This window comes from Rhinopithecus roxellana, chromosome 8 (genome assembly GCF_007565055.1).
Source record: "Rhinopithecus roxellana isolate Shanxi Qingling chromosome 8, ASM756505v1, whole genome shotgun sequence".
Lineage (NCBI taxonomy): Eukaryota > Metazoa > Chordata > Mammalia > Primates > Cercopithecidae > Rhinopithecus > Rhinopithecus roxellana.
This window is the reverse complement of record NC_044556.1, coordinates 11,622,402-11,639,276: the sequence shown is the minus strand read 5'-3', so window position 1 is coordinate 11,639,276 and position 16,875 is coordinate 11,622,402. Positions and strand designations below refer to the sequence as shown.

General features: G+C 64.1%; 3 protein-coding genes across 3 annotated transcripts in view; 1 reads left to right on the top strand and 2 right to left on the bottom strand.

Moving 5' to 3' along the window:
• The window catches only part of MIER2 (MIER family member 2), a 993,207-nt gene that overhangs the window by 653,983 nt on the left and 322,349 nt on the right, over positions 1-16,875 (bottom strand). The gene's annotated exons all lie outside the window — the stretch shown is intronic.
• Positions 2,633-5,783, bottom strand: ATP5F1D (ATP synthase F1 subunit delta). The gene is made up of 5 exons (XM_010374907.2): positions 5,546-5,783; positions 4,930-5,083; positions 3,280-3,368; positions 3,024-3,149; positions 2,633-2,723 (listed from the first exon to the last, which is right to left on the bottom strand). The coding sequence occupies exons 1-4, from the start codon at positions 5,684-5,686 to the stop codon at positions 3,027-3,029; spliced, it is 507 nt and encodes a 168-aa protein (XP_010373209.1). The 5' UTR covers positions 5,687-5,783; the 3' UTR covers positions 2,633-2,723; positions 3,024-3,026.
• On the top strand, positions 9,581-16,543 carry LOC104671421 (CACN subunit beta associated regulatory protein). The gene is given in 11 exon segments (XM_030935054.1): positions 9,581-9,709; positions 11,298-11,438; positions 11,520-11,659; positions 11,874-11,938; positions 12,282-12,426; positions 12,652-12,823; positions 13,067-13,207; positions 13,759-13,842; positions 13,844-13,970; positions 16,160-16,392; positions 16,394-16,543. Coding segments are annotated over 10 exon segments (1,377 nt in total). The 5' UTR covers positions 9,581-9,709; positions 11,298-11,318.

The window sequence follows — 16,875 nt, the reverse complement described above, 5'->3', positions numbered from 1 at the left end:
GCCAGAGAGGGAGAGGCTGGGATAACCCTTGGAAGGGGGTCACAGGGGCTGGGGTTTGAGGAATGAGGAGCAGTTTGTCACATAAAAAAGATGATATGGCCAGGCGCAGTGGCCCATGCCTGTAATCCCAGCACTTTGGGAGGCCGGGGCGGGTGGATCATGAGGTCAAGAGATCAAGACCAGCCTGGCTAACGTGGTGAAACCCCATCTCTACTAAAAATACAAAAATTAGCTGGGTGTGGTGGCACACATCTGTAGTCGCAGCTACTTGGGAGGCTGAGGCAGGAGAACCGCTTGAACCCGGGAGGCGGAGGTTGCAGTGAGCCGAGATCGTGCCACTGCACTTCAGCCTGGGTGACAGAACAAGACTCTGTCTCAAAAAAAAAAAAAAAAAAAAAAATTGGGGCGTGGTGGCTCACGCCTATAATCCCAGTACTTTGGGAGGCTGAGGTGAGCGGATCACCTGAGGTCGGGAGTTTGAGACCAGCCTGACCAACATGGAGAAACCCGTCTCTTCTAAAAAATATATAATTAGCCTGGCGTGGTGGCGCATGCCTCTAATCCCAGCTACTCGGGAGGCTGAGGCAGGAGAATCACTTGAACCTGGGAGGCGGAGGTTGCAGTGAACCCAGATAGCACCACCACACTCAAGCCTGGGCAACAAGAGCGAGACTCCGTCTCAAAAAAAAAAAAAAAAAAAGGATGGTCCAGGAAGTGGGAATGGCTTGTTAGTGAACTGGGCCCAATTGGAGGGAGGAGGGGCAGGGGGTCTATTAATGGGGCCTGGATGACAGGCTGGGGCCGCAGGTGGGACCTGCAGAGCCAGGCTTATTCTGCTTCCAGACAAAACAAAGGTGGCGCAGGGAGCTGTGGGCTGGCGGCAAATGGGCAGCCCGGGCAGGACATTGGGGTCCTCTGTGAGTGGCCAGCAGCCCCCACCTCCCTCCCTGCCTCTCGCCTTTCATGTGTGGCTCTATCACCTGGACACCGTCACCTCAGTCTGATCGGGAGTGAAATGGGACATGGGTTGTGGGAGACTCCTGGACACCGTCACCTCAGTCTGGTTGGGAGTGGAATGGGACATGGGTTGTAGAGACATGCTGGGCTTCACAGGGGCCACTGTATGGCCCTCTGGAGACCAGATGCCCAGAGCCAGTTGAATAAACGTGCTAAAACACTTCCCCACCATTTCCCATATTCGGTGTTCCCATGGTTGAGTGGGTTGTTCCTGGGTGTGATGGAGACAAACCCCGTGCCCTGTTCTGCCGCACTGAGCCCCTGGCTGTCCTCACGGAAGGGCCTTGACCGCCTGGTTCCTGGCCCCACCCTGGCTGCCTCCTGCTCCAGGATGCGTCCGGCCAGCACGGGCTGTTCCCTCAGGATATCAGGTGTCTCGGGTGTCCTGAGGCCTGGCTCCAAGGCTCACACCTCCCTGGCGGTGGGGGCAGGGGGGTCCCCGGTGTGAGCAGCTCCTCCCGCTGAGCCCCTGCCAAGTCTCAGCTGTGCCCTTGGTCTTATTTATAGGGTCCTGGTGGCCTGGCAGGAACTCGAAGATCTGGGGCTACAGCGGGGGGCGGGGAGGGTGGGGCCTGGGCAGAGACTGCTCCCGTGGCCTGGTGGCTGCCACAGCCTTCCCTGGTCTGGGGGTTCCTGGAGAAGTGGGGGCCTGGTCACTCGTGCCCTCAGGCCCAAGCGGAAAGGAAGCCAGGCAGAGGACCCTGGGCTGTTCCAGAATACCTGGTCTGCTGAGCGGTGGCCTCAGAGTCACAAGCACACCTGAGGCCCCCAACGGTACCTGGCCTCAAGTGGAGCCGTGACAAGTCACCCGCATGGGACCATGACGTGGGAGTAAGCTGCCCGTCCGTGCTGACAGGCCCGGGGTGGCCTCTGTCGCCATCCCAGCTCCAGTGACACAGGCAGGCCCACCCTCCCCACTCACGCCCCTGGAATCCCTTGCCTACCCCACTCCACAGGCCCTATCCCAAGGAGGGGAGGAGGTCAGGAGACCCCACCCCCGCCGTCCGCACAGCACCTGGAGCCAGTGTCGCCCACCCCCGGGGTTATGGAAAGGAGAAGAGGCGGGCCCAGCAGGGCAGTGCCAGGGAGCCACCCCCTCCTGGGCCTACCCCACTCCATCTGGGGCCAACCCAGAAGCCTAGGTGCCCACGGAGGTGCCAAAAACACTGCAGATTCGGCACCCAGCCAGGCAGGGCCACCCACAGGACGGGCGGGCACAGGGCGGGGCCACCGTGGGAGCGGGTGGGGCCCGCCTCTTCCCAGAGGCTGGTGGGCGGGGCCAAGGGCTGGCAGGGCTCAGGGTCAAGGCCTGGAGACCAGGAACTGGGCCGAGGTGTCAGGAGCGGCGGGGACACCCCTCCATGCCCGATGTCCCCATCACTGGTGACCTTCACCCTCCCCACCATCGTGGGGTGAAGGTCAGCACCCTGCCCGCCTGGCTGCACCCCACCCACCCCCTGGAGCCTGCTTCCTACAGACCTCCCGGTGCCCTAAGGGGCATTCAGTCCAGGGAGCTCAAAGCCCCTATTCCCAGGGGGACATGGAGGACGTGAGCAGAGGCCCAGGACGCTCCCGGCTTCACCGGGCCAGGTAGAGTAACAAGAGCCGAGCACAGTCAGGCTTCCCGGTCTTTAATGGGGCGAGGGCTGGGGGCAGCTCATCCAGAGAGGTGGCTCCGAAGCTGAGGTGGACCTTGGCGGCTGGCTCTGCAGGGCAGAGGGGATGGTATACGGCCCGTCAGGCTGGGGGGATCTTGAGAGGTGAAAGGAGAGCCCCATGGGTGGCAGCCACAGCTCAAAGCTGAGGAGGATCGTCTGTCCCTGCCCCAGTCCCCAGGGCTTTAAACACAAGCAGGGGCTGGGGCCCAGGCAGAAGCCTGCACTGCCCTCTGGTGGCCTCCTTGACAGGGACAGCTTCCCCAGGTGGCCAGGACCCCAGGAGCTAGCTGGGCCCACCTGGCACCCCTGCCCAGCCCCTAGCCGGGCCTCGGGACATGGGGTACGCACCGCCTACTCCAGGGCCTTCACCAAGGCCTCGTTGGCCTCAATTCGGATCTGGATCTCTGCCCGAGTGGCCTCGTCAGCTGCCCCCAACAGCTCTGCCTGGGCCTTCTCCAAGTTCGCCTTGGCTGCCTGCAAGGGATTGAGGGGCGGTGAGGGGCCAGCAAGGACCCCAGCCCGGCTCCTGGTCCCCCAGTGCTCCCTCCCCCGCAGCCTGGACAACTCCCACCCTGCTCAGCCTCAGGTCCCCTCTGGCACTCACCCCCAGGTCCAACATGTCCAGCGTCACTGCCTCTTCTGCCAATAACTGCACGGAAGAGTCGGCGTTCACTGCGATGGAACCACTGCTCACTGGGGGAATGAGGTGGGGGGAAGGTGTGAGACCTCACGGGGCCAGTCTCAGGGACGCCCCTGGTCAAGTGCAGAGCCCCCTGTGAACCAGAAGCTCGACACTCAAGTCTGTCCTGAGTGTGCTAACAGACCCACAGGACTGGCCCTGGGGCCCAACATCGGGGGCAACTGCTAGAGAACAAAACAGGGGCCCCAAGAAAGAACTAGAAGCTGGAGGGACCCCCAAAAGCACTGCCTGGGGACAGAGACCCTCCCTCTGACCCACCACCCATGGGCTGAGCTGGGATCCAGGCCAAAAGCAAGCTGAGTTCAAAGCCGGCTCTACCATTGGAAACCAGTGATGCTTAAAACTGCTTTTTTCCTGCACAAATGACCTTCCTTCCCTAATCTGATCAGCCCTCCTGACATGGTTTCTTGAGGGTTTTTTTTTTTTTTTTGGCACAGGGTCTCACTCTTGTTACCTAGGCTGAAGTGCAGTGGCATGATCGTGGCTCACTGCAGCCTTGAATTCCCCGGCTGAAGCGGTCCTCTTGCTTCAGCCTCCAAGTAGCTGGACCACAACCAGCTAATTTTTTATAGATATGGGATTTCACTATGTCGCCCAGGCTGGTCTCAAACTCCTGGGCTCAAGAGACCCTTCCACCTCGGCCTTCCAAAGTGCTAGGATTACAGGTGTGAACCACCGCACCCAGCCTCGCCTGGTTAGTTTCTTTTTATTTTTTGTAGAGACGGGGTCTCACTATGTTGCCAAGGCTAGTCTCGAACTCCTGGGCTCAAGCGATTCTCCCACTTCAGCCTCCCAAAGTGCTGAGACTACAAGCATGAGCCACTGGGCCTGGGTGGTTTTACATCTCTTGCTTCACCCATCACACGTTGGTTAGTCCAGAGCCAGTCATAAACCGGTTGAGAGCAGGGTCCCCTCTGGTTCGCTTTCATCACTGCCCAGCCCAGGCTCCTCAGTGGACAAACCTGCTAAAACTGTATTTTCTTTTTTGAGATGGAGTTTCACTCTTGTTGCCCAGGCTGGAGTGCAGTGGCACGATTTCCACTCACTGCAACCTCTGCCTCCGGGGTTCAAGCGATTATCCTGCCTTAGCCTACTGAGTAGCTGGGATTACAAGCGGCCACCACCACACCCAACTAGTTTTCTGTATATATATATACATACATGTATTTTTTTTTTGAGATGGAGTATCGCTCTGTAGCCCAGGCTGGAGTGCAGTGGCGCAGTCTCTGCTCACTGCAAGCTCTGCCTCCCGGGTTCACGCCATTCTCCTGCCTTAGCCTCCCGAGTAGCTGGGACAACAGGTGCCGCCACCACGCCCAGCTAATTTTTTGTATTTTTAGTAGAGAAGGGGTTTTACCGTGTTAGCCAGGCTGGTCTCGATCTCTTGACCTCATGATCCACCTGCCCCGGCCTCCCAAAGTGCTGGGATTACAGGTGTGAGCCACCGCGCCCGGTCTAGAACTATTTTTTCTCGCAGCCTCAACTGAGATGGAGACTGACCTGGGATGCGGAGCCCCGGTCTGGCCTGGCCCTGCAGCCCTCCACCGGACTCACCGAAGTATTTGGAGGTGGTGCCGTCCTCTGCATGCACCACAACCAGCCCCGGCCGCAGGACCTGCAGCGTGGGCACGTGGGCCGCCAGGATGCCGAAGGCTCCGGTCAGCGTGGGCACGTCCACCTGCCGGACGTTGGCACCGTTGAAGAACACCTGCGACAACAGCGTGGGGAATGATGGCGGGGCAGGCCGGCCCCGCGCCCACCCTGGACTCGGCCTGTCCTGCTGAGAAATGGGTCCGGGCAGGACCTGGCGCTGATGTGAGGCACTGAGACAGCCCAGTGCAGGGATCAGAGATTGCAGCTTTGGTCCTCAGCGTTGCGCTTCATTCTACTGATCCGCGAAATGGGAATGCAACGATCCGGCGACACCCAGGCTTTGGCCAGGGAGATCGGGAGGGCACCCAGGAGGCGCTTATCTCGGGGAGGTGCCCGGGACGAGGGCAGCGCAGGGCTCGGGCGGCAGAAGCAGGGCCGAGGGTCCAGGACTGAGTGACCTCGGCTTCCGGGGCGCGCGGATCCGCGGACCCGGAAGCGGGGGGTCGCGCCCTGGGGGTGGGGACCCTGGACTCCGGGGGAGGCGGCCACGGAGGGTCCCGACCCGCAGCGCCCGAACCTGCGTTGGGGAGGCGAAGGTGAAGGACATCTGGTTGGGGCCGGCGGCGGCAGCCGGGGCGGCGGCGGCCTCGGCATAGGCACGGGCCTGACGGACGAGGCGGCCAAGTCCCGGGCGGCGGAGCAGCGCGGCGGGCAGCATGGCAGCGACGGGCGGCAGGAAGCGGGTGGCGGGCGGGCGGCGGACTCCGGCGCGGCGCGGGCTGCCTGGAGGGCGAGGAGGACGACGCGCAGGGACGTCTGGGAGGAGGAGTCCCGGCAAGAGCGCAAGCGCGAACTACGACTCCCAGCAGGGCGCACGCGACGTTGTCGACGTTGAGGAGGCAACGCCCCGTTGTGGGGTATTCTGGGGGTTGCAGTTTTGTTCTGGCCCCTTATCCAGCGGGTATTCAGATAAGGGCGGTGAGACCGTCCTGGGAGGTGGAGGGAGTAAAACGAGCTTCAGTGAAATTCAAGATTGGGCTGCCTGGTGGCTCACGTCTGTAATGCCAGCGCTTTGGGAGGCTGAGCCCAGAGGATCACTTGAGGCTTGGAAACCAGTCTGGGCAACAGTGTGGATCGCCCTCGCCCCCGACCTGTCTGTACAAAAAAAAAAAGATTTTTGGGGCGCTCATTGGATGCAGGGTCCTGGATAGACATCAAGAAAACATCAAGATTCCTGTTCTGGGCCAGGTGTGGTGGCTCCCATCTGTAATCCCAGCACCTTGGGAGGCCGAGGCAGGAGAATCACTTGACCCCAGGAGATCGAGACCAGCCTGGGCAACATAGGGAGACCCTGTCTCTACAAATAATCAAAAAATTAGCCTGGCATGGTGGTGCACGCCTGTAGTCCCAGCTACTGGGGAGGCTAAGGCGGGAGCATCGCTTCAGCCTAAGAAGGTTGAGGCTGCAGTGGGCTATGATTGCACCACTGCACTCTAGCCTGGGCGACAGAGTGAGAATCCTGCTCTGGGGCCAGGAATCGTTTAGCAGACATTTGAGATCATTAATAAGCAGATCAGGCCAGGCGCGGTGGCTCACGCCTGTAATCCTAGCACTTTGGAGGGCGAGGTGGGCGGATCACCTGAGGTCAGGAGTTTGAAACCAGCCTGGTCAACATGGCGGAACCTCGTCACTAAATATACAAAAACTAGCCGAGCATGGTGGTGGGCGCCTGTAATCCCAGCTACTCGGGAGGCTGAGGCAGGAGAATCGCTCGAATCCGAGGGGAGGAGGTTGCAGTGAGCCAAGATCGCGCCACTGCACTCCAGCCTGGGCGACAGAGCAAGACTCTGTTTCAAAAATTAATTAATTAATTAAGAAATAAGCAGGTAGTAGTGATAGGTGGTGACAAATGCCAAAAATAAATATTAGTAAAAGTCGAGAAAGAGTGCAGGATGGGACAGGGTGGAAGGCTGCAGGTGCCGCTGTTCTAGGGAATGGCGACCGCGGCCGGGGCACAGCGCGGGCAGGAGCGCGGGCGATGCGGGAGGGCTCGCTGGGAACTCCAGCCCCTGGCGCGCTGCTCCCCGGCGCCGGCAGAGGGCGCTCCGCGCCCGGAGTTGCGCTCACCGCCCCCCACCTCCTGCCTGGCCCTCGCCCCCGCGCGCCGCTGACGCAGGAGCGCGTGCGCGGGCGGCTCGGGGCTCCGCTGCCGTCAGCCAGCGGCCCGCGCAGCCTCGCTCGCGGCCATGACGTCACTGCCCCGCCCCCGCGCTCACGCAGGTCCGAGGCAGCCGTCCGAGCCCCAAGCCCCCCTCTTTAGGCTCCGGGAAAATGTAGAGTTGGGGATGGCGGGGGTTGGGGCTCTGGCTCCTTGGAAAGGGCCTTGTGCCTGGCGCTGTGGGCTGGACCCCAGGGGTGCAGGGAGCTGGGGTAGGGCCTGGGGCTGTCCGACACCATTCGTGGCTCCCTCCACCCGGAGGTTGCACCCTCGCCCCCTGCCCGTGTTCAGGCCAGTGGAGTGGCGGGCGCTCCTGTCCTCTGGAACCCGGACACCTGAAGAAGGCCCTGCTGGCGGGACTCAGGATGAAGGGTTGGGCCTGGCTCCTCCCGACGGGCCAGAGCTGTGAGGGTCACTTGGGGCCTGGTCATTCTGGCCCTGGTTCGGGGGGCGCAGAGGGGAAGCCCCGCTCACTTTTCTAGGCATGACCTGTGCACCACATCCTCTCCTGGCTCTCGGGACCTCATATCCAGCTGCCACTCCAGGACGCTGAGAGGCCTAATAGACTGAATGTCACTCATGGAGCCACTTCTCTCCAGTCCCCACTCCAGGGTCGCCCACGGGTGAGGGCGGCATTACTCCAGCCCCAAACCTGGGGTTCCTCTGGAATTCCGCCTGTGCACCCAGCATGGCCACCGCGGCTACCGTCTCTGGCCTAGCAGGCCCCAGCCTCCGCCTGTTTAGTACAAGTACCTTTTCTTCATACAGCCATAGGGAGTCTTTATTAAAAATCGGAAGCCTGGCGAGGTGTGGGGGCTCACGCCTGTAGTCCCAACACTTTGGGAGACTGAGGCAGAGGATCTCTTGAGTCTAGGAGTTCGAGACCAGCCTGGACAACATAGCAAGATTCCATCTCTGCAAAACAAAAACAAAAAATTAGCTGGGCATGATGGCGCGGGCCTGTAGTCCCAACTACCTTCTGGGCTGAGGCTGGAAAATTGCTTGAATCTGGGAGGTGGAGGTTAAAATGAGCCGTGATCGCACTACTGCACTCCAGCCTGGGTGACAGTGCGAGACTCTTGTCTCTCCAAAAGGCAAAAACAAAATACAAAAAACCCTGAAGCCTGCCCATGTCATGGTCCTGCTGGGAACAAGACAGTTTCTCTGCTTCCTCCACAGGCGCTGACCTGCAAACTTTTCTGCCTCGAAACCTTTGCCCATGCAATTCCCATCTGCCTGGCACCAGGTTCCCTGGTGCTGCCCCTGTGCCTGGAGCGCCAGCCATAAGAGAAGGGCTGCCCTTGGAGTTCACAGCTAGCGGAGTGGGGGTCCCACAGCACACAGGAACAGGCAAGGCGCAAGGCATAGAGCCTTGGAGAGACGCAGCAGAGGAGGGGACCCGGACATGGGTTGGGAGCCAAGACCAGAATCGCTGAGACTGTGAAGCTGGAGGAGTTGAAGGAAACCGGGGTGAACCTTTGGCGGAACGGACGAAGAGGCCTGAGTACGGAGCACCTGCAAAGGCAGAGGCGGGGAGGCTGAGCTGGGCCAGCGGTGTCAGCCTTTCTTTGGGATGAGAAAGAGCAGGCGCTGTGGGGTGTTAGGTGTGGGCCCAGCGGGGTTGGGGTGGCGCTCGGGCCAGGCTGGTGGCAGGTGTGTGGCCTGAGTATCTGAAGGGTGAGGCTCGATGGTCTGAGAGGGAGAAGCGGCGGCAGCTTTGGGACTTGGGTTTCTGCAGGTGTCGTCCTGATGTCACCCCACGAGCAGACCTCTGTGAGCGCACGTTTGGGCCCCATGGGCCCAGCTTGAAGCCGGTCTGTGATCGCTGTCACACAGGACAGGGGCCAGGAGGGGCATGGCGAGCCCTCCACAGTGGCATAGAGGACCTGCGTGGGGAAGCAGGCGAGGCGCCTGTACCCAGAGACTCTGGGCTGCGATTGTGCCCGAGGGGCCCTGGCTGTGCCGCCCCAGAACCCCCACGGACCAAGCAACGTGAGAGGGGAGTCCGTGTCCCCCTGGACCGCACCCCCTCCTGCGCACGCGGCGCACCTCGGGCTGCAGAGAGTCGTGCATTCCAGGACACCCCGAGCTGCGTCCCTGGGACCTCAGGACCGGGCGAGGTGAATCGTGCCGATGGGCCGGGGGCGGGGCTCGGCCGCCGCGGCGGGTGCGGGGGGCGGCTCCGCGTGCGGAGTGGGCGCCTGGGAGCGCAGGCTCCGCCCCCCGCCCCCGCCGGAAGGGAAGGGGAGTCGGCGCCCGGCGCGGAGCCAGCCAGACCCAGCGGCGAGCGCAGCGGGGGCGGCGGGCCGGGGACGGGGCAGCACCGGGCGCGCGGCGCGGGCGCGCCGCCAACGCGGTCACGTGCGCGGCCCCTCCTCTCGCGCCGGCCTCCCCCGCGCCGCGCTCTCCATTCATAAATTCTCCGCCTGCTCCGCGGCCACCGGGCGCCGGAGCCAGCCGGGAGAGCCACGCAGCCGCCCGCCGCCCGCCCGCCGCCCATGGGCCGCGCGTCCCGGCGCTGAGGTAGGCGCGGCGGGCCCGGGGCTGCGGGTGGCGGACGGGGGGCAGGCCCAGGCCGGGGATCAGAGCCGGCTGTGGGCTGAACGGCCGGAGGGAGGGCGCGGAGGAGTCCGGCGGGCGCGGGGACCGAGCTCCGGGCCTTGCGCCCCCAACCTGGCTGCCTGGAGAGGGACCCCCGCCCAGGCCCCGCCCCAGCCTCAGTTTCTCCCTGTGAGGTCGGGCGAGGACGATGGCGTCTCGGCTCAGCCCTGGCGTCGGGTCCCTGCCTCCCCTCGCTCGCCATCCCCACCCCTTGGCCGGCTCGGGGGCGCGGCGCTGCCCCGTGGGGAACCTCCGCCCTCGACTCCCGCAGTCGCCTCCGCCAGGAGTCCCCCTCTTCCCTTCGGCCTCCTGCCATCTTCCCCGGCCTCCGGTCACCATTCTGCGCCTGTGCCCCACCCCCTCCAGCCTGAACTCATTTCCCGACCTACATATGCGGCCCCTTCCCCCAGTACCAGGGCCCGGGCAGCCTGTGACCGGGAGCGCTGAGGACAGCAGCCCCCGCCGGGAGCCTGCCCGGCTTTGGGCCTCAGTTTCCCGCTGTCGTGTGTGGGCGGAAGCCGGGGAGGGGCAGGAGTGGCTGCCGCCTGTGCGCTCCTCTCGCTCCGGGAGAGGCCTCGCGCGTGCGGTGCCGACCTGGGGCCGCCGAACACCCCGGCGCCAGCCCCGACCCCCTGCGATTCCCGGGCCTCCCCGCCCGGCTGCGTCGCGCAGTGTCCAGGCGGCTCCTTTCCCTAGTGCCGCGCCCCGCCTCAGTTTCCCCCGAGCATAAGGTGGCCGGGGATGCTCCGGGCGCCCAGGCTGGGCACGGCGGGGTGGCGGCCGCGGCCATCTTGCGGCTCCGCGCCGGCCCCCCCTCCCAAGGCTGCCGCCCCCGCGCCCCCTCCCCGCCGCTCCCTGGCAACCCGCCCCCCCAGCCGCGGCCTGCTCTGCGGTCGCCATGGGAACCAGCTTGTCGGGGCTGGGAACAGATGCGCCTCCTTTGTCCCTTGCACTCCCACCAGCGCTCAGCACCGGGGGACCTCCACCTCCCAGAGTCGTGGGAGTCGTGACCCGGGGGCATGCGCCCAGCCCCTGCACCCTCCCCCGCGCGCGGGCAGCGGGAGGTCTCCCTCTACTACTAGTGGGGTAGTCCCCCACCCCCGTGATGGGGCGGACAGGGCATCTGGAGTCCCTCTCGAGCTGGCTGCCCCGCCTCGTTGTCCCCATTCCTCCGAATGCTTGCCCTTCCCGTCGCCCAGCTCCAGGGCCTGGCGCTATCTTGCAGGACAGGCCGCACCAGCTGTATGCAGTTGTGATGGGCACAGGCGCACCCTCAGAGGGCCAGGCCTCCTCCCCTGCCATGGGGATGTAAGATGGAGATCCAGAGAGAGCCCCCCGGGCCCTCCAACCAGAGCCAAGCCGGGTGGAGGCTTCATTCGGCTCTGCCGCCTCTCCATGAGTCACTGGCCCGTGTGGGCTCCTGGTCCCACAGGGAAGACCTGGCTTGTCTGCAGTGGCTCCTGCAGGAGAAGCAAGCCTAGCTGGAGCTGACCAGGCCTCCTCCCTACAGGGCTCTCCTCCCCAGTTCAGAATGCAGCCCACAGCCACCATGGCCACAACCGCCGCCGCTGCCACCACCACCACCACCACCACCACCACCGCCACAGTAGCCCTGACTACGTCGTGGGACAACGCCACTGGACGCCCCACGGTGGGTGCAGGGGACAGGTGGGAAAGGCAGGAGGTCGTCCAGGCCAGCAGCACCTGACCCCCCCGCCCCGCATGCCCGCAGGCAGAGCCAGACCCCATCCTGGACAACTACGTGCTGCTGGTGGTGGTGATGTCGCTGTTCGTGGGGGGCACGCTGGTGGTGTTGTCCGGCGTCCTGCTCCTCTGCAAGCGCTGCTGGGACGTCCACCAGCGCCTCAACAGGTGCGAGGCCCCCACCTCGGCTGGGCAGGTGCATGGTGGTTGTGGGCACCAGTCGGGTATGGGGGACCTACCTCACTGCTTTCTGAGTCACAGGGTGGGCTGTGCCTCTGGAGACTGGGTGATGCACAGGGCCTTGGCTTGGGGCAGAGAGCTGAGACCCACTGCGGCTCTCTGGGCCCTTGGTGCCACTGTGCTCTCCCGATGTCTCTCCCAGGGCCATGGAGGAAGTGGAGAAGACCACCACCACCTATCTGGACAACGGCACCCACCCGGCCCAAGGTGAGGTGCTGGCCAGCCCAGCTGCACGCCCGCCTGTCCATCTGCCCCTTGTCCACCTGCTGCCCCCTCGGGCCACCTGACCGTCTGTGTCTGTCTGTCTCCCCCACCAGACTGGGCGCAGCTCGATTCCGACTCATCTCTGTTTCCTTATCGCCCAGGCGTAGGTGGGCCCAGGCGCGTGCTGAGCGAGTGAGTGTGTGAGCGGATGGACGAGTGTCCCTCGCCCCACCCGCCCGGCCGCCTGCGCCGTGGCCCCAGCCCTCCCCGTCCCGGCCGCCCAACGAGCAGCCCTCCCAGGACCAGGCGCCTGGCGTGGCCCACCCTCTCCTGCCTCTTCACGCAGACCCCGACTTCCGGGGGGAGGACCCCGAGAGCCAGGATGCGGAGACTGAGCGCTTCCTGTCCACCAGCTCCACCGGCCGCCGCGTTTCCTTCAACGAGGCGGCGCTGTTCGAGCAGAGCCGCAAGACGCAGGACAAGGGCCGTCGGTAAGCAGGGTGGCGTCAGGGGGTACCCCAGGGCCTGTCTGAGGTCATGGCTGCTTGGGACAGGGGAGGAGCTGGGCGCAGAGGCTGCAGGGACCAAGGTGGAGGCCCCTGAACTGGGACTGTGCAGTGGGGTGGCCTTGGCCGGCAGGGTGGATGGCAGAGTGCAGCAGCTGCGCCATCAGGCATGGGAGGTGGGCAGGCTCTGACGGCCAGACACTGTCTCAGGTACACACTGACGGAGGGGGACTTCCACCACCTGAAGAATGCCCGGCTCACACACCTGCACCTGCCGCCCCTCAAGATTGTCACCATCCATGAGTGTGACTCGGGCGAGGCCAGCTCGGCCGCCACACCCCACCCAGCCACCTCTCCCAAGGCCACCCTGGCCATCTTCCAGGTGAGCCTATGGGCAGCAGCCTTCGGGGTTCCTCGGGGGATGGGGGGGCAGCCCCAGGGACTCCTGGACCCCCACGCCCTCCCTCACTCTCTTTCAGGGTGGCCCTCATCTTGGGATGGGCGAGGTGGGGTGGAGCAGGGCAGGGAGCCGAGCCCAGCATGCCCCCCATCCGCCCATGCCCCTCACCCACCCATGCTCTTTGACCTGTCACTGCTTCCTCCCCCACCTGGCTCTGTCCCACAGCCCCCGGGGAAGGCCCTCACGGGCCGCTCCGTGGGCCCCAGCTCCGCCCTGCCAGGTGACCCCTACAACTCGGCCGCGGGCGCCACTGACTTTGCGGAGATCAGCCCCTCGGCATCTAGCGACTCTGGGGAAGGCATCTCGGTGAGGGCTCCTGCGTGTCCCCCACGGTGTCCACAGCCCAGGAGGCTCCTTCCCCTCCCTGCCCCCAATCCAGGACCAACGTCAGCCTATGACCTCCCACCCACCACGGCCTTCCTTGGCCCGTCGGGTCATTACACACGGGAGAAAGCGGGACCGACTGCACACCGGACACAGGCGTGTACTCACATATGCAAGGAGCACCCCAGGCTCCTACTTCATTGACGTTCTCTAGGCACTGGAGAGGGTGCACCACCCCTGCCCTCCCTCACCTGCAAGCCCACGCCGTGGGCGAGAGAGCTCCTAGACACGCACCTGCTCCTCTCTCCAAACCCCGTGTCCAGGGTCCTTCCCCTGAGGGCAGAGCACCTTAGTGTAGCCCACCCAGCCACCGAGCACCCCTCCTCGTGCCTCTGCCCCTCTCCGAGCAGGTACCCCTCTCTGTCCCAGTGATGGGGGCCCTTGGGACTGTCTCCCAACCTAGGGCCATCTGGGGCCAGCACGCGGGGCCAGGAAGAGGTCTTAGTCTGAGCGCCATCTCTGTTCCCTGCCAGTTGGATGCCAGTACCAGGAGCACCAAGGCTGGAGGGCCCGGGGCTGCAGCAGGACCTGGGGAGGTGGGCCCGGGATCCGGGACAGGGTACCGTTCTGCAGTTCCTCACCCGCCTGCGCCGCCATGCCAGCCTGGACGGGGCCAGCCCCTACTTCAAGGTCAAGAAGTGGAAGCTGGAGCCCAGCCAGCGGGCGGCCAGTCTGGACACGAGAGGTGAGCTGTGGCACCTGGTAGAGAGTGGCTCCTGCGGGCTTGGTGGTGGCTGCCAGGGGCTGCCCTGGACATCCAGGAGCAGGAGGTTGTGGGCTGGGTGGGGAACCAATGCTCTGGGGCCTGGCCCTGCCCAGTCTGCCAGCGGGCATCCTGCCTGAGGTTCTGCAGGTGGCTGGGAGAGCTGAGTGTGCAGGCAGCTTGAGCCAGACCCACCTAGCTCTGGTGCCCTGTGCAGGAGGGCTTTGCACCCTGACTGCTCTCAGGCCATTAGGGCACCCAGGATGAGGTAGTAAAGGAGGGTGTCAGGGGCCACCTGGTCACTGTGCAGCATAGAGGGTGGGGCCTGGGGCCTGCTCCCCTCCCCGCCACGCTGGGCTCTCATCCCTGGGAATGTGAGTGGAAGGTGAGTTCTCCAGGGGCCCCTCCTTCGCCGGCTGGCCAGAGCATCAGCTGCTGTGTGACCTTGGCCAAGGCCCTCTGCCTGTCTGGGCTCTGGCTTCCTCTGACACGAAGTAAGTGTTGGACTGCGCCAGGGGTCAGCAAACATTTCCCATCAGACCTTGGATGGTAGTATTCGTGGGGTTATGGTTGGAGAGGCTATGTCTCCACAACTCGGTGCTGTTCTTGAGGCGAGGAAGCAGCAAGAGGCACTGCGTGACGAATGCACGTGGCTGTGTGCCAGAAAAACTTACAGAAGCTCGGGGGTGGGGGCGGCACTTTGCTCTCTGGGCTGTAGCACATAGATCTCTGGACTGTTTAACAGTAGTCCTTCAATTCTGCAGGCCTTGAGTCAGGCAGGATCCTGGAGACAGGGCTGCCTTTTCTGGGCTTGAGGCAGGAGTGTGTGGTGGGAGCAGAGGGGTCCTATCTGTATCTCTGGCAGCAGGGCTGGGGCAGCCCAGAGGGGGTGGGGCCCTGCTCTGCCTTGTGGGGGGGGGCAGGTCCAGTTGTCAGGTGAGGCCAGGACAGGGGACAAATGCAGAGAGAAGGTGCTGTCAGCGTGACAGAGGACACGCCATCAGACAGTGGGAGACCCCGTATTGGGGCCTGGCTCCAGCCCGCGGGGGTGGGGTGAGTTCTCCCAACCCCCACCCACAAGGTAGCTAGGGGCCAGAGAGGGGAAGGCCTCCTCCTCTGGCTGCCCCGGTCCGCTGAGAGAATCCAGATCTTGAGATGAATGGGGCCCTGGTGGCAACTAGAGACATTTAGAGTCCGATGAGCTTGCAGCACAACCCAGAACCTGTTTGCTGGGTAACTGCCTCCTTGCCCCTGGGGCCTGCCCACTCAAGCTTCGCTGGGGAGGCTGTTGGGAGAAGGGGGCCGAGACAGGGGTGGGGCAGTCCCCCAGCGCTCCCCAGACGAGGGTGGAGCTGGCAGGAGAGGGCACCTCTCTCTCTCTCTCCTCATTAGTCCCCACCAAGCCTGTATGTGACTCTCTCATGCCTTCCATAGTTTGAGCCAGGCTGTGCAGGCCACTAGGTGTCCAAGACACGTCCTTATGAGTGGCCACACGTTGGCCAGGGCTGCCCTGGGGCACTACCAGTGCCTGAGGCCCTTTACTCACTTGCTTCCTGACCCTGCCCTGCCCAGGCTCTCTGGTCCTAGCATCTCTGCCCTCCGTGCCTCAGTTTCCTCACCTGTACTCCAGGGTGTACATAGAGCCACTGTCCACACCTACCTGGCCTGGGGAGATGCCAGCCGGGGTCTGGCCCAAGCCAGGGCCCACTTCTCTGTGCATGTGTGTGATAGGGCACAGGTGTGGTACACGTGTTCTGTGGGGGGGGGCACAGGTGTTCTATGTGTGGGGGGGCCACAAGTGTGTGTGGGAGCACAGGCGTTGTGTGTGGGGGCACAGGCGTTGTGTGTGGGGGGAGGTCACAGGCATTCTGTGGGGGCAGGCACAAGCATTTGTGTGGAGGGGCACAGGTGTTGTGTGGGGCGGGCGCAGGCGTTCTGTGTTGGGGGGCGCCACAGGTGGTGTATGTGTGTGTGTATAGGGGACACAGGCATTCTGTGTGTGTGGGGGGCACAGGCGTTTTGCGTGTGGGGTGCAGGGTGGAGGTACATGCGGGCTGACGCTGGCGGCACATCCCCTGCGTTCTATGTGTGGGGGGGCACAGGCATTGTGTGTGGGGGCTGGAGGGTGGAGGTACATGCGGGCTGACGCTGACGGCACATCCCCCGCGCAGGTTCCCCCAAGCGGCACCACTTCCAGCGGCAGCGGGCAGCCAGTGAGAGCACGGAGCAGGAGGAGGGGGGCGCCCCCCACGAGGACTTCATCCAGTACATCGCCAGGGCTGGCGACGCCGTGGCCTTCCCACGCCCCCGTCCCTTTCTGGCCAGCCCGCCCCCTGCTCTCGGCAGGTATTTTTCAGTAGATGGAGGTGCTAGGGGTGGACCTGTGGGCCCTTGCCCCGCTTCGCCCCCCCACTAGGCGGCCCAGGGAGCGCTCTCCAGGCCCCGCGGACACGCGCTCACCCGCCTCCAGCAGCAAGGCCCCTCCCAGAGGCTGACTCACTGGGGCCACCTCTCCAGCATGGACCAGAGGAGGGAAGCAGGGAGAAACTGGGTAAGGGTAGGGGGGTGGGTGGGAGGTGGGGGCCCCACCCCCGACGATGGCGCTGGTACTGCCGCTTGCTAGTGGAGAACGAGGCCTGAAGGGTTCTGCTGTGGTCCCGGGCCCTCTCCCACTCCTACCATGCTCCTGAGGGCTGGGCAGACCCTTCTCAGAAACTGCTGTGACCACTCTGGCCAGCAGCACCCCTGCCCCAACCCCAAGGGCAACTTTCCTGAAGCCCAGGGCCCACGTCAGTGGGATGGGAATGGGGCGTGGGGCTGGGGCAGAGCAGGGTTCCTGGGGCAGCCCTGGTCTGGGAGTGACCCTCACGTCTGTGCACCGTCCTCC

Bases quoted from the DNA above. Each gene is read 5' to 3' on its own strand.
- ATP5F1D (XM_010374907.2), bottom strand. From the start codon at position 5,686: ATGCTGCCCGCCGCGCTGCTCCGCCGCCCGGGACTTGGCCGCCTCGTC. The intron at 3,369-4,929 runs GTGAGTCCGGTG...TCATTCCCCCAG, and splicing joins CACCACCTCCAAATACTTCG to TGAGCAGTGGTTCCATCGCA. The intron at 3,150-3,279 runs GTGAGTGCCAGA...AATCCCTTGCAG, and splicing joins TGGACATGTTGGACCTGGGG to GCAGCCAAGGCGAACTTGGA.